Source organism: Papilio machaon, chromosome 7 (genome assembly GCF_912999745.1).
Source record: "Papilio machaon chromosome 7, ilPapMach1.1, whole genome shotgun sequence".
In the NCBI taxonomy this organism is placed as follows: Eukaryota; Metazoa; Arthropoda; class Insecta; order Lepidoptera; family Papilionidae; genus Papilio; species Papilio machaon.
Window position 1 is genome coordinate 5,554,330 of NC_059992.1, and position 19,668 is coordinate 5,573,997.

The 19,668-nt window shown below is 34.9% G+C and overlaps 1 protein-coding gene across 1 annotated transcript; it reads right to left on the reverse strand.

Moving 5' to 3' along the window:
- Positions 1–80: 80 nt before the first annotated feature.
- On the reverse strand, positions 81–15,898 carry LOC106715082 (cilia- and flagella-associated protein 44). Its single transcript, XM_045678639.1, has 41 exons — positions 15,800–15,898; positions 15,359–15,521; positions 15,021–15,183; positions 14,619–14,773; positions 13,979–14,142; positions 13,754–13,884; positions 13,492–13,596; positions 13,266–13,415; positions 12,990–13,049; positions 12,669–12,911; positions 12,376–12,552; positions 11,930–12,121; positions 11,487–11,629; positions 11,232–11,362; positions 10,762–10,942; positions 10,324–10,489; positions 10,145–10,248; positions 9,969–10,071; positions 9,652–9,824; positions 9,259–9,468; positions 9,039–9,149; positions 8,303–8,471; positions 7,779–7,952; positions 7,386–7,583; positions 7,037–7,169; positions 6,760–6,859; positions 6,577–6,679; positions 6,268–6,387; positions 5,934–6,132; positions 5,682–5,841; positions 5,372–5,510; positions 4,964–5,166; positions 4,437–4,665; positions 3,925–4,029; positions 3,686–3,793; positions 3,114–3,271; positions 1,442–1,591; positions 1,220–1,361; positions 743–899; positions 526–639; positions 81–235 (listed from the first exon to the last, which is right to left on the reverse strand). Exons 1-41 carry the CDS (start codon positions 15,834–15,836, stop codon positions 81–83), a joined length of 6,078 nt encoding a protein of 2,025 aa, XP_045534595.1. The 5' UTR covers positions 15,837–15,898.
- Between the last annotated feature and the right edge of the window lie 3,770 nt (positions 15,899–19,668).

Here is a 19,668-nt window from a genome sequence, read left to right on the forward strand (position 1 = left end):
ATGTTCCATAAGATTTTAAAGCTAACACGTAAGAAAAAAGGGTTGAAATAAAATGCATTTGTATTTTAAAAAGTTTAACATCATTTTTTACTAAAAGATTCAACTGACAATGCTTTAGCAACTTCGGCGTCCAAGAACTTTGCTTCTTCGGGTCCTATTAGCTGCGAGCGGAGACAATCCACGGCTAATTTAACAATTTTCCTTAACTCATTAATTGGAGCCCTAACGCCACATTCTGTAAATGATAAGTTTCATTGTTCATTATCAAAGCTTCTCGTAAGATTGATTTGGTTTTCACATCATCGTTATCATAACAATTTCTTACTCAGTCGTTCATCTCAGTGTTCGTTAATATGAACATTGGGCCTAGCACAAATATTGTATCGTAAGTGTTGTATAAACATCGTAAAATATCGTATTTATTTTGATGCAATTGACGTGTTTGATAATTGTATCTAACGAGGAATTTACTCAACTTTAACATTTGATGGCAGATTATAGTAGTAATAAACTATTTTAACACACCCCTAATATCTTCTATAACGTCATCGGGCTGAATGCGGTCAACAGATTCTGCGGTGAGCCTGTGATCGCCTCCTATAAGTGAATTGACCAATAACGTCATGGTCTCTTGAGTAGCTACAAGAACACATTCAAGATTAGAATAGTATTTTCGTTGCCTGCTTGGTTAAATATTTTCTGCATCACAGTACTTTTATACTTATAATAATGAAAATGTAACCTAATTCTTCCATATCAGTGGTGTGCATCAACGCCGCGAGTGCTGGCCCGAGTCGTCTGTGAAGTGTTTGGTCTTTATCAGAAACTTCTCTTAAAGCATCTTCCAACGATTTCATAGCTTCCAATTCCTTTGGTTCGGCGCCTTCCATTGCTGCAATCTGAGAAGTACATTTTATTATTTTCAATTTTCAAATCTATACAATTCTATTTTGTCGGGACTTTAATGTGAGTTAATGATATCCTGACTGTAAGGTAGCTGATGTACGCGGGAATATTATAGACCACTTTGTTTAATTCCGTGCAAACGAAATCGATGTCGACCGTTACTGTTTACAATATAATACGACAAAAATGAACAATGTAAACAGTATTTTTACAATAACTAAATACATTCTACTGTTGTAATCGGTTTTAACCGAGTTTGTTTTTGACAATCTCGCAACTTTTAACTAGCACAATAAATCGTAATGGAACTTACATGTTCTTTGATAAGGCGGTCTGCCAGCGCGGCGAGGGCGTCAAAAGCTCGTGTCTGTTTCTTGTAAAGACTCGGATCGCCGCCGTGTTTCAGTAGCCATTTGCGAACGAGCGAGTCGATCACTTCGAAGCGAGATTTTGTTCTAAAACGATACATATACAAATTATAAGCTACTTATTACTCGTACTTGTATTTGTTATGGTTTTTTCTTAGGTTATATACCCAGCTAATACGTCAGGCAGTTGGTCGGTGAGATCTTTGAGCAGTTGGTCGGCGTCGTCTCGTGTGACGCGCATGGCGTCCAGGCAGTCGTACAGCAGCGACATCACGTTCACTTCCTGCACCACCTGCGTCTGCGAACCTATCGGCGTGCTAGCCACAAACGCAATTAAATAAATTTTGTAGGGTAAAAGCCGGATAGTTGCCACACTTTTTAAAAATCTCCTTTAAAAAATTTGTACCAATACATTTTTTATTCAAAGTGTATTCTCCAACATAGTTCATTAATCTTCTAACATACCCTAACTATAAAAAATTATAAATATTATAAATTTTAAGTAAATCCACTTTAATATGACCTCTAAAAAAGAGGATAGTTGCCAACTATAGCGGATACTAGCCTAACGTTAAAAATGGTTGGGGGGATACTTGCCCAATGTGAGGATAGATGCCCGTCTGTTTTTATTTTCAAATAAAAATGAACTTATGTTAATTTAAATAATCAGTTTTTATTATTAAATACAATTTTTTATAAAATATTATTTAAAGTTAAATTATAATTATAAAATTATAACAATAATTGACTCCAAAATAGTAAATAAGTGTCCAAAATAAAAATGTAATGTTATTATTTATTTCGGTTCGCAACAACGGTAATTGTTTCTCCTTTTTCACCGGAAGTAAGTGATTTCACTGTTCTAGTACCTTTCTTGTCCAATACCTTGCCTGGTTTATTGTTGAGTTGGACACCACTTTCATCCATATTAAAAATTCGATCCGGCTTATCTAGCAAATCGTTATCAGTTAAGACGGTTATGAGCAGATCAAAAAATTTGGCTAATTCGGCTCTGCTTAGACCCTTCGCTCTTTGAATTGATAAGCCCTCAGCTTGCCTCACACCTATTTCGGCATTTTGCTGTTGAGTATTTATTTTATTTTAGATAAACTATGGTAAAATCAAATAAAAAATCACCAAGAAAAAAACAGTAAAAGCAAATGAAAAAAATGAGTAAGAAAAAAATCTGTTTTTGCTTGTTAACAATGTATAGTTAGATAGTTGCCGCAGGGCAACAATCCGCAAAAGTCAGTAGGGCAACTATCCGATTTGATACGGATACTTGCCCTTTTTATTTACGAAATATATAAAACATATTTAACAATAAAACCTAATAAACAGTGTAATTTAAACTCTAATGAACTCAAAGAAATATATTTTTGACTGAAATCGCAATCAGTTATAAAAATATTTAACAGAGATTACTTACCAATATAATTCTGGCGCTCGTCAATGTATCGCCGCGGAAGATGTTTTCTCACACGGACAAAACAAATACCCCTATTTCAACGGCTTATGCGGCACTAAGGCCTGCGAGGGGGACGCTTTTAATTATGATCAAAAATAAACACAGTCAATACGTCTAACATAGAGCATTTGAAACTGAGGCATGTATCCGTCCGAGGCAACTATCCGGCTTTTACCCTATTTGTTATTTCCTTTTTGTAGGCACAGTATTCTGGAAGAATTGGCAATTAACTTTGAAGATCAATTCACGTTTTCATTAAAGATCCGCAACACACATTGTAAAATTAACTAATATTGTAAATTTTCTATAACTGCAGTGAACATACTGAAATTACACAAAAAAGTAAATGTTGATAACGGGTTAGACTTTACATTGGAAAATATTTCTTCTTGGTATGTCTAGTGGTGCGTTTTATTGGATTAAGACGTAGTTCCGATTGGTCGACTTCGAGGTGCGGTCCTCTCCTCACCGGCCCAATTTCCTGAGAGAAAGGCTTTGTACGGAGACCTTTTATCTCTTCCTTCAGAGCCTATAAAATAGCCAATATTGTTACACTTCATCATCATCATCATCACTATACGTCCCCACCGAGGGGCTCGGATCCTACCCCAAGTTAGGGGTGACTAGGCCATAGTCAACCACGCTGGCCAAGTGCGGGTTGGTTGACTTCACACATATATTTGAATTTTCTTCTCAGATATGTGCAGGTTGCATCACGATGTTTTCCTTCACCGTAAGAACGTCGGATAAATGTACATATGTAAATCGAAAATCGAAAAACACATTGGTACATGGCGGGATTCGAACCCAAGACCTGCAGATTGCAAGTCAAGTGCTTAACCCCTGAGCCACCGACGCTCACTTGTTACACTTACATTTGAATAAATCTTTAATAAGGTAATTAACGAAGTTTCGTATTATAAATTCCAGTCAATATCAATACCGCTATTTGCTGCAATTGTTGAGACCGAATTATTCGTAGACGGACCACGTCTCGTTGGTATTGCTCCGGTTCGTAATTACCAACCATTACGTTTGGATCTTTACACGGCTGTAAATAATGACAAAACATAATATACATTTGAATTTGATGTAAAGTATTTGTTTTTTGTGTTAGATGTACAAAACAATAAAAAAATCGGCTATTTAAATTTTTTATTATGGTAGAAAAAAAAAATGAACCTTCTGAGGTAAGATATCCGCTTGTAAAGCTGAAGCTAAGCGTAGACGATCCGAATAGTGATCCAACTCTTTTAAATATTTTTTCTCCAATTCTCCAAGACGTTCCTATGATACATAAAAAGAACCATTTTGAAATTTCAGTAAAAGTAACTTAATTCTTAGTAGTTGTATCGTTTGATGATATTCTTTTCTATAAAGTATGCACGTTAACCGAAAATGCACTTTAATTATATTTTCTTACTATGAAAACGTTAATATGCGGCAACCTTATCTGGGCCGGTAATAGAGGCACTGCCTTTAGTTCTGTCAAAAAAAATATAAAACCTACTTAGACATCAAAAATTACCTAAAAGAAAAATAACAAGACAGCTACCAGATGGGGGTACAAGGGGAGTTAGTGGGCTGTCATAATTTAGTTTGATCCACTGTGGGTTTCTGAGATTGAAATCTCCGTTTAAAACATATTGTTATTTTAATGTATAGCGGCAGAATATTGTCGTGAAAACACTGACGTGCCACTGGCGGATCTGCATCTGCATCTGCGGCATAGTGCCGACGGCGGAGGTGAACTTGTGTCGGCGCGCCATCTGACGCAGCAGGTCGTCCAGTGTGCGGTCGACGCGGCGCGGCTTGCCCAGCTTGCGGGTCAGCACGTCGCGCATCTTGGCACGCAGCTCGCTCGCCTGCTCCTCCATCGCTTTCAGATCAATGTTCATGCGGAACAGGTGAGTGCGATTTATCCTGGTACAGCAGTTATTTTACTGATCATAAGACTAATCGGTGCCATACCGGACTTACGTATTTTTTTACATTCACTTGAAACAGTGTGTTTGTTGACTTTGTGCATTGCCTTACTCAGTGCTAGTTTTAGAGCTACCAGTGCCCTGGACGAACTTTCTAGGGTGCCTTCATTTTTACCACATCTTTTTAAATAGTTACGTGAGACCGTGTAATTCGTAAACCTGTACCGTTCCTTTCTATCCAGCGCGCTGGTCGGTCGCCCAACCGCGCCTTACCCTAACACCGGCACTGGCCTTACTTATGTCTCTGTCTTTGCTGTTTGATCTCGTCTCGCAGCTCGAGCACGCGCTGGCGCAGCTTTTGCAGCAGACGCTCGGGGAACACGACGGTGTTGGAAAGCCCCTGCGGCCCCGTGCAGCCGCGGAAGGCCGACGCACGTATTTGGTCGTACCGCAGCACCACCACTTGGTCCACTTCGTTCATGCAGTTCTGTTTCTCCATCTAAATAAACGTTTCGGGCCAATTATTCAGAAGCAATAAAAATTTAGGACGCTAATACCACAATATTTATTAACACGAAAGTACACACTACTTTACACCTAAGTAATTTTTGTGCCTTTTTCGTGCCCTTAACAATGCGGGATGTTAGATGTAACCAATGAGACTAATTTATTGACAATTTAATATATGTAACAAAACAACAAACCATAAATTCTCTAAGGTCGTTCTTTCTTTTGTCCAACTGTATGGTCAAGGTGCGTTTCACTTTATTGTGAGCCTCAATGTCTTTGCGCAGCAGCTCTACGAGACGGTCTTTTTCTATCATTTCCTGCTCGTGTCGATGCCTGACAATTTAACAAACGTGGGCGAATGGATTATTTATGATCGCACTATTTATTAAAAGGGATAGTCTTAGGCATTAATATAATTTTATGAAGATACTTTGCATTTCGTCGGTTTAGTATTCAACTTGAAAATATTGATTTTGTAAAAAGTGACATTTGAAGGACAATAACCTGGTGTTGCGTAATTCATATGTCTTGTCATAGATCTCCTTGTCGCAGCCCTCGGGGCAGACGTTGGGATCCAATCGTATAGGGCCGATGTCGCGACTGTCCAAACTCGCATCATCTTCCTCCTCACTCGACGATGACTCGGACTCAGATTCCGATGATTCTAACATATTTTTTTATTTAATAGATATAATTAATGTAAAGTTAAACATTTAGAAATGACATCCATATGTTCTATGGCTAAAGATAGGTCACCGTCATCATCTCTATCGCGAGGGGGCCGATATTTCTTCTTGAAGATCCTTCGCAGGAAGTCAGCAAACTTGTTGTCATGCACCAGTCGTTTGAACTGCGACTGTATTTCCTGGCAGGAGGCGTCCAGCATCTCCTTCTCTGTGTAATGCTCATCGATACGATGCTCACAGTCCTCGATCTGCTCCTGAACTCCTCGGATCTGTTTCGAAAATCAATTGCAAATTCATGATTATTAAAAGGAACCAGTACAATGTTGATGATGATATCCAAACTCGTTGCTGGCCAGTTACGCATAAGCTGATGATCTGTGAAATTGTTAGTTGTCTTAACTCGCCTGCATCAGTTTGACGTAGACGCGCTCGGCCAGTCGGTCTTCATGCGCTTCGAAACGGTTCAAAACGTTCATTTCCCGATGTAATTGAAATAAATGCAGCTCCAGAAGTTGATTTTTTTCCTAAGAAAAGCAAATATTGACCGTAAATTGATTAACAAATTGACCACGCCACCGATATGTTGAAGATTCCAAAACATCTCATGATATTTTTGTAGTGTAGTGTTATTGAAAGGGAATTAAGAGTAAAATCCAAGTTCCTAATCCTAGCCTAAACTAGAAATATTATAACAAATATTATTTTTAACACACTTGTACTCGTATCCGCTCTCTTTGGAGTTCTCTCAAACGGGAATCAAACTGCTGTATTGAAACTGCGGCGTCCGCAAGCAACATGTCCTGCTCGTAAAGATGTCTACAAAAACAAAAACATCATTACGATAATGGAGTCAGACAACTAATACTTTAATCTGAATAGACTCCTGATGATAATACCGTTTAATACGTCTTTCTCTAATTTCTACTTCTACCGCAGATGTCTCTTGATCTTGTTTTGTTTTTAAAAGTTCCCACGAAGCAGCCAACGGCCGTGTTACTGGAAAAAATATCAATCTTACTAAAATTATAAATGCAGTTTGCAAAATAATACTCAATTTCCAATCGACGATTTTGCTTCGTTTATTGTGTGCCAAAAAATTACCATTTTTTCTGGTATTTTGTAAAAGTCGTTCGAAATCGAGGCAAATCGCTAGTGCTGAATGAAATGGAAAACCTGTTATGGGCACGAATCTCGCAACACGTGATGGACGCACGCGAGGTTGCGATAGGGATATTGACTTCCTTCTCTCCTGTTGAATCTTCTTGGTCAGTGTCATATGATGCTTCACTGTTACTTCTGGTTTAATCTGAAAATATGTACGTTAACAGTGTTTTCCTACAGCATTCTATAATTTGTAATTTAATTTAATGCGAATTGTCCGATCCCTTATCATACGTATTTGAATAGTTAATATTTAGAATTGCATGTTGATTAATCAATTTCAACTTTAAAACTGGACCGTATTAAGGATTCCTTTAAGTAAAACCTACTAGTTAATTTTCTTTACACTGTCTGGCCTTACCTCTAAGTTTTTCTCCGGGAATTCTAGTGCTTCATCGATGGCCGGCACTGGCGGAGGCTGCTTCACCATGCTGTGAGGTATTTCCGAGCGGATCTCACCCAGTCTGTCCCCGATAGACTTCATGCGGTCCACTAGCCGCAGCTTGTGCTGCCGCAACTCGAGCACCTTTTCATTGAACTCGTGCTTGTTGTCGTGGATCTGGGTGTGTTATATTAGGTGGATCAGATTAGAGATAACATTTTAAAAAGGAAACGGCAATACCGTCTTTGGGAATACCAATAGTATTCTTTCAATTCTTTTATCACGAGTCGTAGTTTGTTATTTCTTGCGAGCTACTTTTATATTTCCTACTACTATTTAGTGTACTTTTTTTATTATTTCTGGATCTCAAACCTCTTTCCTTGTAGTGCAAATTCTCAGTTGCGTGTTGTGCCCCGGCGGCGCGACATAGTCCGGTTGAGTCTTCAACAATCTATTGCCGATGGTTGCCTCCGCTTCTTTGAGAGCTTCAGCCGCGCCTGGAGGCATCGCATTTGGGTCTGGTTTGCGAGCTGAATGTTCATGCCACTAGAAATAAAAACACCAGACATTAAAGTTAAGTACATCCGTACCATCAAATCAGTAATATAGTTATATCATCATATAGTTATCAGTAAGATACTCGGGGATTAATTTTAAGCGTCTGCTGTTACTTAGCTTCATTAAAAATAAATTTGGTAGGTTTTCTCTACCGCCAAGATAATTTGTAGTTTGGCTTACATAAATCTCAATTTTATCAATTTAATGTGAGGCATAGACTTGTTAAATCAAGAAAACACGCTAAAAATATGATGTTTAAATTTATTTTCAAATCCAAAGTTTAAAATGTCTAACTTATTTAACCAGTGTCATGTGACAAATGCTCTTATATATTATACCTCGATAAATTGTAGATGATGACGGTTTAAGCGCTTGTAATAATTCCTAATGGCTTTCTTCAATGGATGCGGCGCACGAGGCGGTAGTCCTAATAAAAAGGAAGCCACTCGCGGAGGACCCCAAGAGGCTTTCTTAGAAATAACCCGACGTGCGATAGATTCCGCGCGTCTATGAAATAATTGAAAAAAAGAAATGGTAAAAAACAGCACACATTTTCGGACAAAATTACTTTTAAACGATATATCAGAGTCATGCAAAAATAATTCAACTTATAAAATTATTAAGAGTCTTAACAAGAAGATGATAGCTCAAAATTATAATATGGTGTTGAAATAATTTACAACCACATTATCAAACAATTTGCCAAGACAGATCAGCGTGACAATTATAAAGGCCTTAGTGAAAAGAGAAACCACACATTGAAAGATTTGCAAAGAAAGATAGAGAGTAGCATAATATTTTCAAGATGTATTAAATATAAAAAACCATAACGTCCCCATCCAGTGCGATGTGCGCAATCAGTGCAACAAACAAATCATTCAATTTCTTGAAGGTGTTGTGAATATGTTTTTAATTGCCAAAATTTCCTTTGAAACAATTCCATGCCACCTCTTACTTACTTTAATTCTATATCCGATAATGCCAATAAATTCATATTCCTAAGGTTAGCATGTAAGAGAAGAATGGTTAATAATGTTTTAGAAGAATAAATTTAATGTTGCTAGTTTCACTTACCTTCCTCGTAAAGCTGCTTCGGCCATTTTCTGATGCACTTCGTCAAACTGCTCGTAAAATGCTTTGGAAAGATTTTTCTGTCGCAAAGGTCTTAGCATAATGTTCGGATCCCTGTTTATGATTGATTGCTTTCAATCTCGTCCAATATTTGTTTCGCAAGTTTATTAAATTTTAAGATTTAGTAATGCTAAAATCCTTTTTAAATGAATAAAGATTTTACCTAATGGCTTTCAGTGTAAAGGGAAACACATCAAGTTGTATTATGTTTCGAGTGTACATTTTCTGATAACCTAGGTCAGAAGCTTCCAACTGGTGAGCGAGTTTTCTTTTTGTTAATGCTTTGGCTTCATCTAGCTCTTTCTCTTGTTCTATCAGGGGCCGAGGGTCCAGCGTGACGTCGATTTGTTGAGAATATGGTAAGGCCTTATTCCTAGAAATCGGATAATTTTATTTATGTTTTTTACTTCAAGTTATTGCATTTCGACTCTTATGCCACTATGAAAAGTTTATAGGGTCAGATATTAATTCAAAAGTGGAACACCTGAGCCAGGATTTTGCAAATTAAAACATTGAAATCTTTTTATTTATTTCAATAATAAAAAAATATACTAACGCTTTGATCAGTTTATTATATTCAACAGTAAGTTCAGCGAGTTGATCACGAACTTGCTTCTTGTGTGCATTGGCTATCGCCATTTTCTTGTCATATTCTTCCTTCTGCTTCAGTTGTTCATGAGACATCAGTTCTCCGTCTATAGTACTGGGCTCTTTCATCTTTGGTACTTTCTGTTGCAAAAAGTTATTTATTGTTTAGTCTTCTATATTACTTTAATTCCTTTTGTTGCAGATTTTTATAAGAATATTGGTTCATTTTATTAATTATCATTATTATCGTAATTTTGATAGTAAAGATGTGCAAAGAATACTCACTGGAAGGTCTATTGGTTTTAATTCTAATTTGGGTATCAAGGGCTCTGGAAAACTGATTGTATACGAAAAAATATTTCCATCTTTTCCACATGAAAATAGTCGGCTGAAATTGATAAGGGTAATTGTTAAGAAAGTTACTAAAATTGATCCAAATGTATAACAAAACACAATGAAACCTTCCATCTGCACTTATCTCGATGCAAGTTATAGCGCCAGTATAGAAATCATGCATGGGTAAGTAATAATAGTCATTGAAATCAATGCGCGGCGTTGGTTGAGTCTGGAAGTAGAAATTTCTGTCACTGTTTGAACTTATCATTATTGTCAGTTTTAGAGACGTATAGATTATATTAACCTCTTCCTTAGCGAGACGTCTGCCTTTAAGTTTACGTAAAAGTTTTTGTTGAGCCAATCTCCAGGTCATATAGTGGTAATCCTCATTGTCTTCATCTTCCAAAGGCATTCTCACGACTCGGATGTAACCAGTATTAGTGCCTATCATTAAATAGGCGCCGTCGCATCTGGAAATCGATTAAGATATAAATTGTAAAAAAACTAACAGATGAATCGCATACTTCCAAACTTTTTTGTCTTAGTACCCTTTCAAAATTTTACTAATTTCTTAGTTGCTGCTATATTTATTGTACAACTAATGAACTCTTAACTTTATTTCCCGCTTTCTTACACTCCTACCGGGTCTTCCGTGGACCCGAGAGGGTTACCTAGACCACTTTTAATATCACTGAGATGAATAGTCTCAAAAACAGAGAACTACAATTAGAGAACAACGTACATGAATTTCAAAGTGGTAATATCTTCAGTCCACGCTTCAGGTATGGGACCATATTTGAATATTTTGCTAAGACCCGGTCGAACGAGCAACAAGGCCCCCGTGTCCTGCTGCACTGTCCATACACCCTCCTCGCAATACGCAGCCCATGTGAGTGTTGTGCCAGCTATTGTTTCATCTTCAACTAATATGACAATTAAAATCAGTATATAAACTTTAAATTCAGATATTGGCACATTGATATTCATATAATACACAGAAAAATATATCAGGATATTTAAAATGTTATGATTACCTAATAGAGCTGTTTCAAAAGTTGATTTTGATTTCCTAATAACATTAACATTTTGAAATAAATATTAGCCGAAGGATTAGAGATACATAAAATTGTGATATTCGAATATTTTACAGAGAAAAATGTACGTTTTACCGTATTAGGAAAACGGTCGGTATTGTAAAGCTTTGATTCTCACTTAGTTGAATTTCTCCTATCCATTCTTCTTCTTCGTCGTCCTTTTCTTTTTCTGCTTCCTCTTTAGCTTTTAATGCTTCCTCGTCAATACTGGCCAGGTCCTCTTCTTGTGGGAAAGGGCGGTAACGCAAGCTAATTTTTAAAATCAATTATAATAAAGTGATAAAAATAATTATGAATAGAAATTAAGAAATCTAAAGTAAAAAAATCTGACTTTTTTAGGACCAAAAATAAATTAACACTCTTCTTTACTTACAAATGTTTCTTAATTTGGGTTTGTTTGGAAGATATAAATTCCAATTTGAATGTTGTTATCTCAGAATATTTTTGAACTTCGGCGTCTGGTAAAACTACTTCCATTAAAGAACCAACGGGTCCACATAAAAGTAATACTCTTTCCTTAAACAAGGTATATTAAATTTTAAAATGCTTTATAATCTATATCTAAACAGATAAATAACATTGGAGTGTTAGTATGTAATATAAAAAAATATTTTATATTTTTTGTCTATCTGACTACAAGTCCGTATTTAGTCCTAGTGATCAACAAAACGGCTTTACCAATTTGGACGGAACTTTTTAGAAAGAAGCTTAATGTATGCGAAAGTACCGTAGGCTATTTTTTTTTATTTGCGCTTACTAAGTTACGAGCAACAGCTAGTAAATAAATAAATATTTACAGATACGGTTAGTGCATACCTCGTCTGGTTTCCAAGTCATGTACGTTACATTATTAGGGGTTGTTATAAATCCCAATCTGTTTAGAGTGAAGGGTCTACCAGATTTCAATTGGTACATAAATATTGTACTGTCCTGTCCGCTGGTGACCAGCAACGTGTTTTGGTAATTGATTGTTATTTGCGTTAAAGATTTGGAATGGGGCTTAAGCAACTGTAAAAAACCAACAATTCTTGTTATTGAAACAAATTTAATTAGTGTAAATATAATATTCAATTACATTCAAAGAAAACATAAGGTAGTAGACTTTATCATAATGAAAACAAATAACGAATTTTAACATAATTTGAATTCAATAGTTATATGGTCTATCAAACAGCTCTTATCGACAGTGACAACAACGCAACTCCACAATAGCTTAATGGATTTTTTGTACTTTTAAAATGAACACTTGTTAACTTGCTCACCGAAATCAGATCCAGTGCATCGGGGTTTAGAGAATCCTCGCTGTGTATGGTCAACGCGGAATGAATCCGCACGTCGATGAGGGCAGTGGCGGCTTGCAATATATCTGGATGTATCAATAGAGTTCGCATCACTCCGTCCGCAAATCCGATTAAAACTATTCTCGCACTGGGATCAACCTGAATAAAATAATATATTCTGATATTTTTTTTTTAATGAATAATCTAGCGCTTGACCGCGACCACATTTGATTTGACTCTTTGTAAAATTTTGTAGATAATGGATTGTAACTCACCTCATGCGGCGGATACAGCATGCATGTGACAGCATTCGGGAACTGATACCTGGCCAGCAACATCTGGGTTTCCGTGCTGTAGGCCTGCAGGGCGCCGTCGCATCCCACCGTGAGGAGTATAGGATGCAAGCGGAGAGCTACCATCGCAATCACTTCTCCAGCGTGGTACGTCGATATTTTATTATGATTGCACTCAATTTTATCTATCTCGATATCCACCGTCCATATGCCACCATTACCATCCTTAGAGAATGAATAACTTGAAAACTAGGAATACATAATGGCAGTTTAGTTTGAAAAATTAGTAATTTTATCTTTTACCTGTGCATACCAATACATGTCCTTTTGATGTTTGAGACACATGATCTGACAGCCTGGTACCTGCAAATATATTCAAACAGTTTTGTAACTTATATTTGATATTTATTAATATTTATGTAGAATAATAACAACAAAGTTGTGAACAGTCTGGTGCTAAATCATGGAACATACTGCAATTGGCGGACAAAAGTCTGATTGAAAGCAATCTGGATAACACGATGAAGAAAGTAAGAGACATCGCCAATACATGATCTTGGTTCTTTTCAATGATCTTACACATGTTTCAGCAACAGGATTGAGTTCTACAAAAGGATCGTCCTCCGGCGGATCGGCTTGCTCCACTGTGTCCCAATACCAGGCGCGAACGCAACCGTCCCGAGAGATGGTCGTCACCTCGTCGCCCGCAGGACTTAGCATGAATTGAATCTGAATAAGGTTACAAATATAATAAGTTCTTAATAGATGTGCCTCTCTACAAATATCGTGTATGAATAACACTTACGACAGGCGCTTTATGACAAGTCTTCCGACCACGTTGTGTTACTTCCAACTTGACGAGTCCCGCTTCCCAAACTAGAATGTTACCCCATTCGCACCCGGATAACACCTAGAAGTTAATAAAGTATGCTTGTTCTTCGTTTATATTATAGCTAAGTTAATAACCAATAAACGAAATCAAATTTTTCGCTGTCAATATTTTTCTATTATACGTTTATCACGACCAGATTTTTATCACAGTAGTAAGTAGTATTGGAAAACATTACCTTTTCATCTGGCATAGGATATACGCCTAGAACGTCGCAAATTTCTGTCTTACCAAATCTACCAAGGTCTCCCTTTAGTTTGAGTCCCGTAAATGTTTCTGCCATTTTCCAAAACTTTATATGTGCTGCTCCTAATAAATAAATAATAATAAAACAAATCTTTTCTAGGATATTTATTATAAAAGTTTTATTAAACAATGCATAAGATAATATTTTTAAACCTACCTGCCGTCGTTAATTGTCCTGGGCAATATTTTGAAAACATCGCAGCGTTAACATCGAAAGAGAAAGCACTAGTTCTTAAAAGAATTTTATGTTTCTTCCAGTTCCATATGGTCAAATTGTAATCAGGTTCTTTCCCCACGGACGCTAACAGCTCTCCATCTGGGCTGCGATATTATTATTTTTGTATCGAAGGATTAAAGCAAGTTCATTATTACGAGGGTTAATATTATAAGGCAAGCGATCAAGCGGACACTCGCTGAAAAGGCGAAGGGACCGCTACCCATAGTCATCCGCAATTGCAGATGCGTTTCCTACCTTTAATCAACGGAGGCGGGTACGCACTGAAAGAGAATATTTGCCCTTCCTATGCATCTCCTCCCCTACCTAATCCATTTCTAAATGGGGATTAAAATTAGGTCTCCGGCACGCACTGTCATCAGGCGAAACGCGAATGTTGCGTCTACCACTGTTGACTTTCCAAAAGGCTTGATTGTCAGGTTAAATTACTTAACTTGGCTGTCATATTAGGGTTCTAATTTTATGAGTAAAAACAATTTGCCACTATAATCATCATTTTGTATCTGTAACTCAATTCAGTTATAAAGGTGAGGTATTATTCTTATTTATGACATAAAAATACCTAAAGTCCATAATGGAGTACGCATTCGACGTTCCATCGCGTAAAACGGCATCTATTTCCATCTGCGGCCATGTGTAGAGCAGTATCAAGGGGTCGCGGTCACCCTCTCTGCCTTCTGCTATTGCTATACGGTAGTTGGGATCTACTCTGTAAGACTGATAACATCGTGTACAAACATATTAACACCTTACCTTTTAACAAACCGTAAAATTAAATCTCGTGCGGCGGCGGGTCAAAATGCACGTCTAACGACTTTTCAGCCAGTACGTGACAGGACTATTTCGACCTACCTATACTATATTAATTATGAAGACGACATATGTGTTAAAGAGATTTAACAAGGGAATAGTAGGTACAGTTGTAAATGATTATTTTAACTGGAATTAAAAAAATAAATCTTACCGTAATATTGCCAACAGAGCCCCCAGTAGTGCTTCTACGAAACCAAGTTTGTTTAGTTTTGACGTCCATAAAAGTTATAATACTGCCAGCCGCCCAGCAAATAACTGTTTCATCGCATGCACATAAATTGAAGTACTTCAGGCAGTTATATCCGAAAGAATATCTTTATTTAGGTTAAGGAAAAGTAGAGAAAAGAATTTGTACAAATAATCAATTTTATTGAGCCCGTATGTACATATAGTCGCACGATATGTTTTCATTGGCACGGCCGCGAGTGCTATACAAAATACAAGCAGCGTAGGTTCACGAGGCTAGCGCTTTGTGGCATAAAAGGATACTCAAATTCTAAGAAATCTAGAGGAATTGTGGAATCCAAGCTATTGATAGCGCCTGATAGAAAGTCATCAGGATCATATTCTGTTAAAATTGATTCTTCTGGTTCTTGTTCTTCTTCTACTGCTTCTTCTTCATGATGCTCTAACTCACCTTCCTCTCGTTGCTCTATTAAAAAAAACTTTTAACAGTCAACAGTATGGATTATATTTCTTTATTCGGTAATTGCTAGATTAAATTATTTAAAATGATCATCATAGTTGTTATTGTCGTATTGCACTGAAAGTGTAAATTGTGAAAGTATAATATAGCAATTAAACTTTTTAACTTGTACAATGAATTCTATATAGTCAGATGCTTTTTTCAACATAGTGGTATAGATTACGGTGATCACATCCTGCAGCGCTATTTTCATAATTATTATTACGCTTTGCCTTTACGTTTACCTTCGCCAATTTGACCTGGTTCTTCTTCGTCTGCCATTATAATTCCAATAAATTAGAAGAAAACCATCAGCTACACCAATAATAACAATCGATTATCAGCAAATTCAAATTATTTCGTTACTTAGCAACTAGATAATATTTTTTTATAGTTAATCCTGGCAAAACAACTCGAGGCCTAGGGAATTCAGCCAAAAGGACTAGTATCCAGGCCAGAAAATATATAAAAAAAAACCTAGGGATTTTATACGGAGCTTCTCAATTCTCAAAAAATGCAAAGGCCAGAAATCAAGATAGGAAATATTCACCCTAATTCACATACAAACCCTGAAGCTAGGTATGTGGATTACGGATTTAGATATTTGGGGAACTTATTTTTGATATTCGTGCACTTTCCAAATGTGTTCTATTACTTTCAGACTATGACAATGATGACTTTGACAATGACAGTTGACTTTCAAAATTTTAATTACTCTTTGCACCCATTTTTAGCAATAAAATATTCAATAATATTTGTCCCGTTTATCACTTATCAATTAAATTATAGAAAATAAGGTTTTTAAGACGAAAATGTGAATTGGTATACAATAATCTCACATCAGCTTGAGAAATCGTGGTAAAAGGGGTCATTGTTTACAATTTTATCAGCTTGTATGTGAATCTATAGTGAAGTGATAACAACAAATGTCAACATAAATGACAACCAATATTTCGTCAGCACCTGCAGTGCATATGCAATGTTTTTATATCGCAGTTACGATATATTATGTCTTTCATATAAATATAGTAAAAAAAATTGACGTTATCTGCTTGTAAGCTGTCTTTTTTTGGACTCTGAACCATGTCAAGTCACAGGAAATCTGTTATAAATCTTTACAAAACTGTGAGTATTAACAAACTCGAAAATTTTATGATTGATTTAAAGTAGAAGAGCACATATTGAGTAATGTTACTCATTTTATTTCCAGCTTCTGTATTTAGGTCGAGATTGGCCTCAAGGTTACGACCTTTTCAGAAAGAGACTACACAAAGTTTTTTCAAGAAATAGTGAGGAAACTGATCCCAAGAAAATAGAAATTATGATAAAGCATGGAGAATTTGTGGTTAAGGAAATAGAAGCACTGTATAAATTGAAAAAATACAGAACAATGAAGCGAAGATATTATGATGATAGTTGAACTATATGTTTATAATACCTTTTTAGTTTTTTTTTAATTTTTTAAATATATATTATTCCATGCCGAATTATGTAAGTAAATAATTGGACCTTAAGGAATGCTTAAACTCAAGTAAATTATATATTATATATATTATGATTATGTATATTATCTTTTCAAAATTGTTCATTCTCAGCCCTTGATTTAATTTGGTCATCTTTATACATACAGTAAGTACTATTATAAGGAAAATAATAGATTAACATAGCTTAATATTTTAACTACAAATTTCTAATATAAATTTACTAAACCCACTTGATGAATTAATGTAGGATAATCTTAATACAACAACAGCAACATAGCTCACTCCAGTAACCCAGAGGGGTAGACAGAGACCATGGACATCTTTTTGGTGTGGTCCTGACACACCTGTCTCGCTTCTTCTATAAGATATTTATATGATTTTAAATTTTTTATTTTATTTTATTACATGGGATGCTTCAAGAATTATGTTATTAGCTGTTTTACAATTAAATTGTAAATGCAGCGATTTTATGCGAATATACTAAAACAAAAAAAAAAAAATTGTGCACAACAAAACTTAATTTTATATTTATGCGTAATAAAGTATTTTTTGAGTATAACTGTTTTTTATAATTATTAGATATAGCTGATGATATAGACAACTTATAAAAATAAAACTACATATCTATGTCATTATGTATTATAGACAATCTTTTTAATTACATAATATATTGTTTTAGACTAATCAAAATTATAACAGTTGATGTCTTTTTAAATAAAATTTGTAATAACACTAATCAGAACTTTTCATATGAGGCATGTGATATGAATTTTGCACTAATATACATATTATATTTTATATACATTTTTTAAAGTTACTTGTATACAACAAAAAAAAAAATGAAATTGCATGATTTTTTGCTATTACTAATGCTCAGGAATGTACAATGTTTGAAAGTGAAAAATCAAGCAAGTGCTGGCATTTAATATTTTTCAAGGATAAAGTTACCTAAATGTTAATGAGTATTGTTTATATTACATTAAATTTTGTATATTCACGTTATTTGCCAAGTAATAAAATAATTTTGGATAATTTTCATGTTTTATTTTTTCAATATTTTGTAGAAATTATAGCCAAGGCTCGAATATGACTATATATATAATTTTTCAAATAGGATTAATTAATTATTCTTAGTTTTTCTCATATATTATACCGGGATGAAACATGTTGAGCCATTTTTCAAACACTAAGATAACAAAGTCTGAACAGGAAGGTAGATAATAGATTAAATACTTCAACAATATAGTGTATAATGAATTCACATTCACTTTATCTTAATATTAAGAAATTTATATAAGTTATATTAATGTAAATAGCATTTTGAATGTCTATATTGTCAATGCTACAGAAACTCGAACGTTTTAGAGGGACATTTCGAGGTTAATATTAAAGATACTATAATGATTTCTAATTCAACAGATTATGAATATATTAATTCGTTTGCAAGTCGAAATATTCATAAAATAGATTCATATAAGTTGAATTAGATAACATCGTAAGAAATATACAAACTAACAAGTTAATTTTTTACATAGCTTTATATATTTGAACAATTGTCTACATGCTCGTGATGGTGCAATCCTATGTACTTTTGTAGTACAACTTCTTACCTACCTCTATGTGGTATATGTGTATGTTTTATTTAACATGTGATTACATTATATACACAATAACATATAGGCTTCAGATCAACAACATACAAGCAATAGCTATCAATGCTTTTTAATTTAACTTCTACCTATTTTATTCACACCAATGTAATAAAAAAAACATGCTTTATTTATTAATCTGTAATAAGATATTTGATGTCAGTTGAATTAATCCATAAAAAAAACTTTTATTGGTACTTATACTTTGAATAGGTACCTATTTTGACAAGACTATCGGCAGTCTATAAATTATTATCATAGTTCCAGAAATGTGTTATTATGCTATTAAAACAAAATAAATAAATAATGTATCATACAATTTATTAAGTTAAATATCATATTCTCTAGTCGTATAAATTGGACTAGCTTCGATGTTATTCTGATGTACGAGTACATTTTTAATATTCGGGTAAATAGATGATACTTGAATAAACAATTTCATATTAAAAGTTATCGCGAATAAAATAGATAATGAGAATCTTTATAATGTCATGTACAGAAAGTGGAACTAGGTACACAGTAATAGGCCTACAATTCCTCCAAAGAAAATATTAGAGCAAACCACATAGGACTCAAATTGAACAAGTGCTAACAACAATCTACAATTTATATATATGCCAACTACACAAACCACTCGTCTTCTTTGGAGGAACGCTGCATTTATTCTAAAAAGGTATCAATACTATAACACTTATAGTAAAATAGAATGTAATAAATTTAACAGGATTTAACTTATTTACATAGCGGTTTGTTACAGAATAATAATGATAAAATACGCTTTTATCGTGATTACATTGACTCACGTCATATGAAGGTTAAACCAGATTATATATAACTTTGAAAGATTTAGTATGTGACAAGTTTCAAATTTAAATAATTTTAATGTTATCTTTTCTAGATATTATAAATTAAAGGAATGTTTAACATAATCAATTCTGACATTTCTCGATAAAAACTTTTAGATATATAAGTACTTACATT

Coding starts and splice junctions, on each gene's coding strand:
- LOC106715082 (XM_045678639.1), bottom strand. CDS start 15,836: ATGGCAGACGAAGAAGAACCAGGTCAAATTGGCGAAG. Junction 12,122..12,375: donor ATGCACTGGATCTGATTTCG/GTGAGCAAGTTA, acceptor GGTTTTTTACAG/TTGCTTAAGCCCCATTCCAA. Junction 11,630..11,929: donor TGACTTGGAAACCAGACGAG/GTATGCACTAAC, acceptor ACCTTGTTTAAG/GAAAGAGTATTACTTTTATG.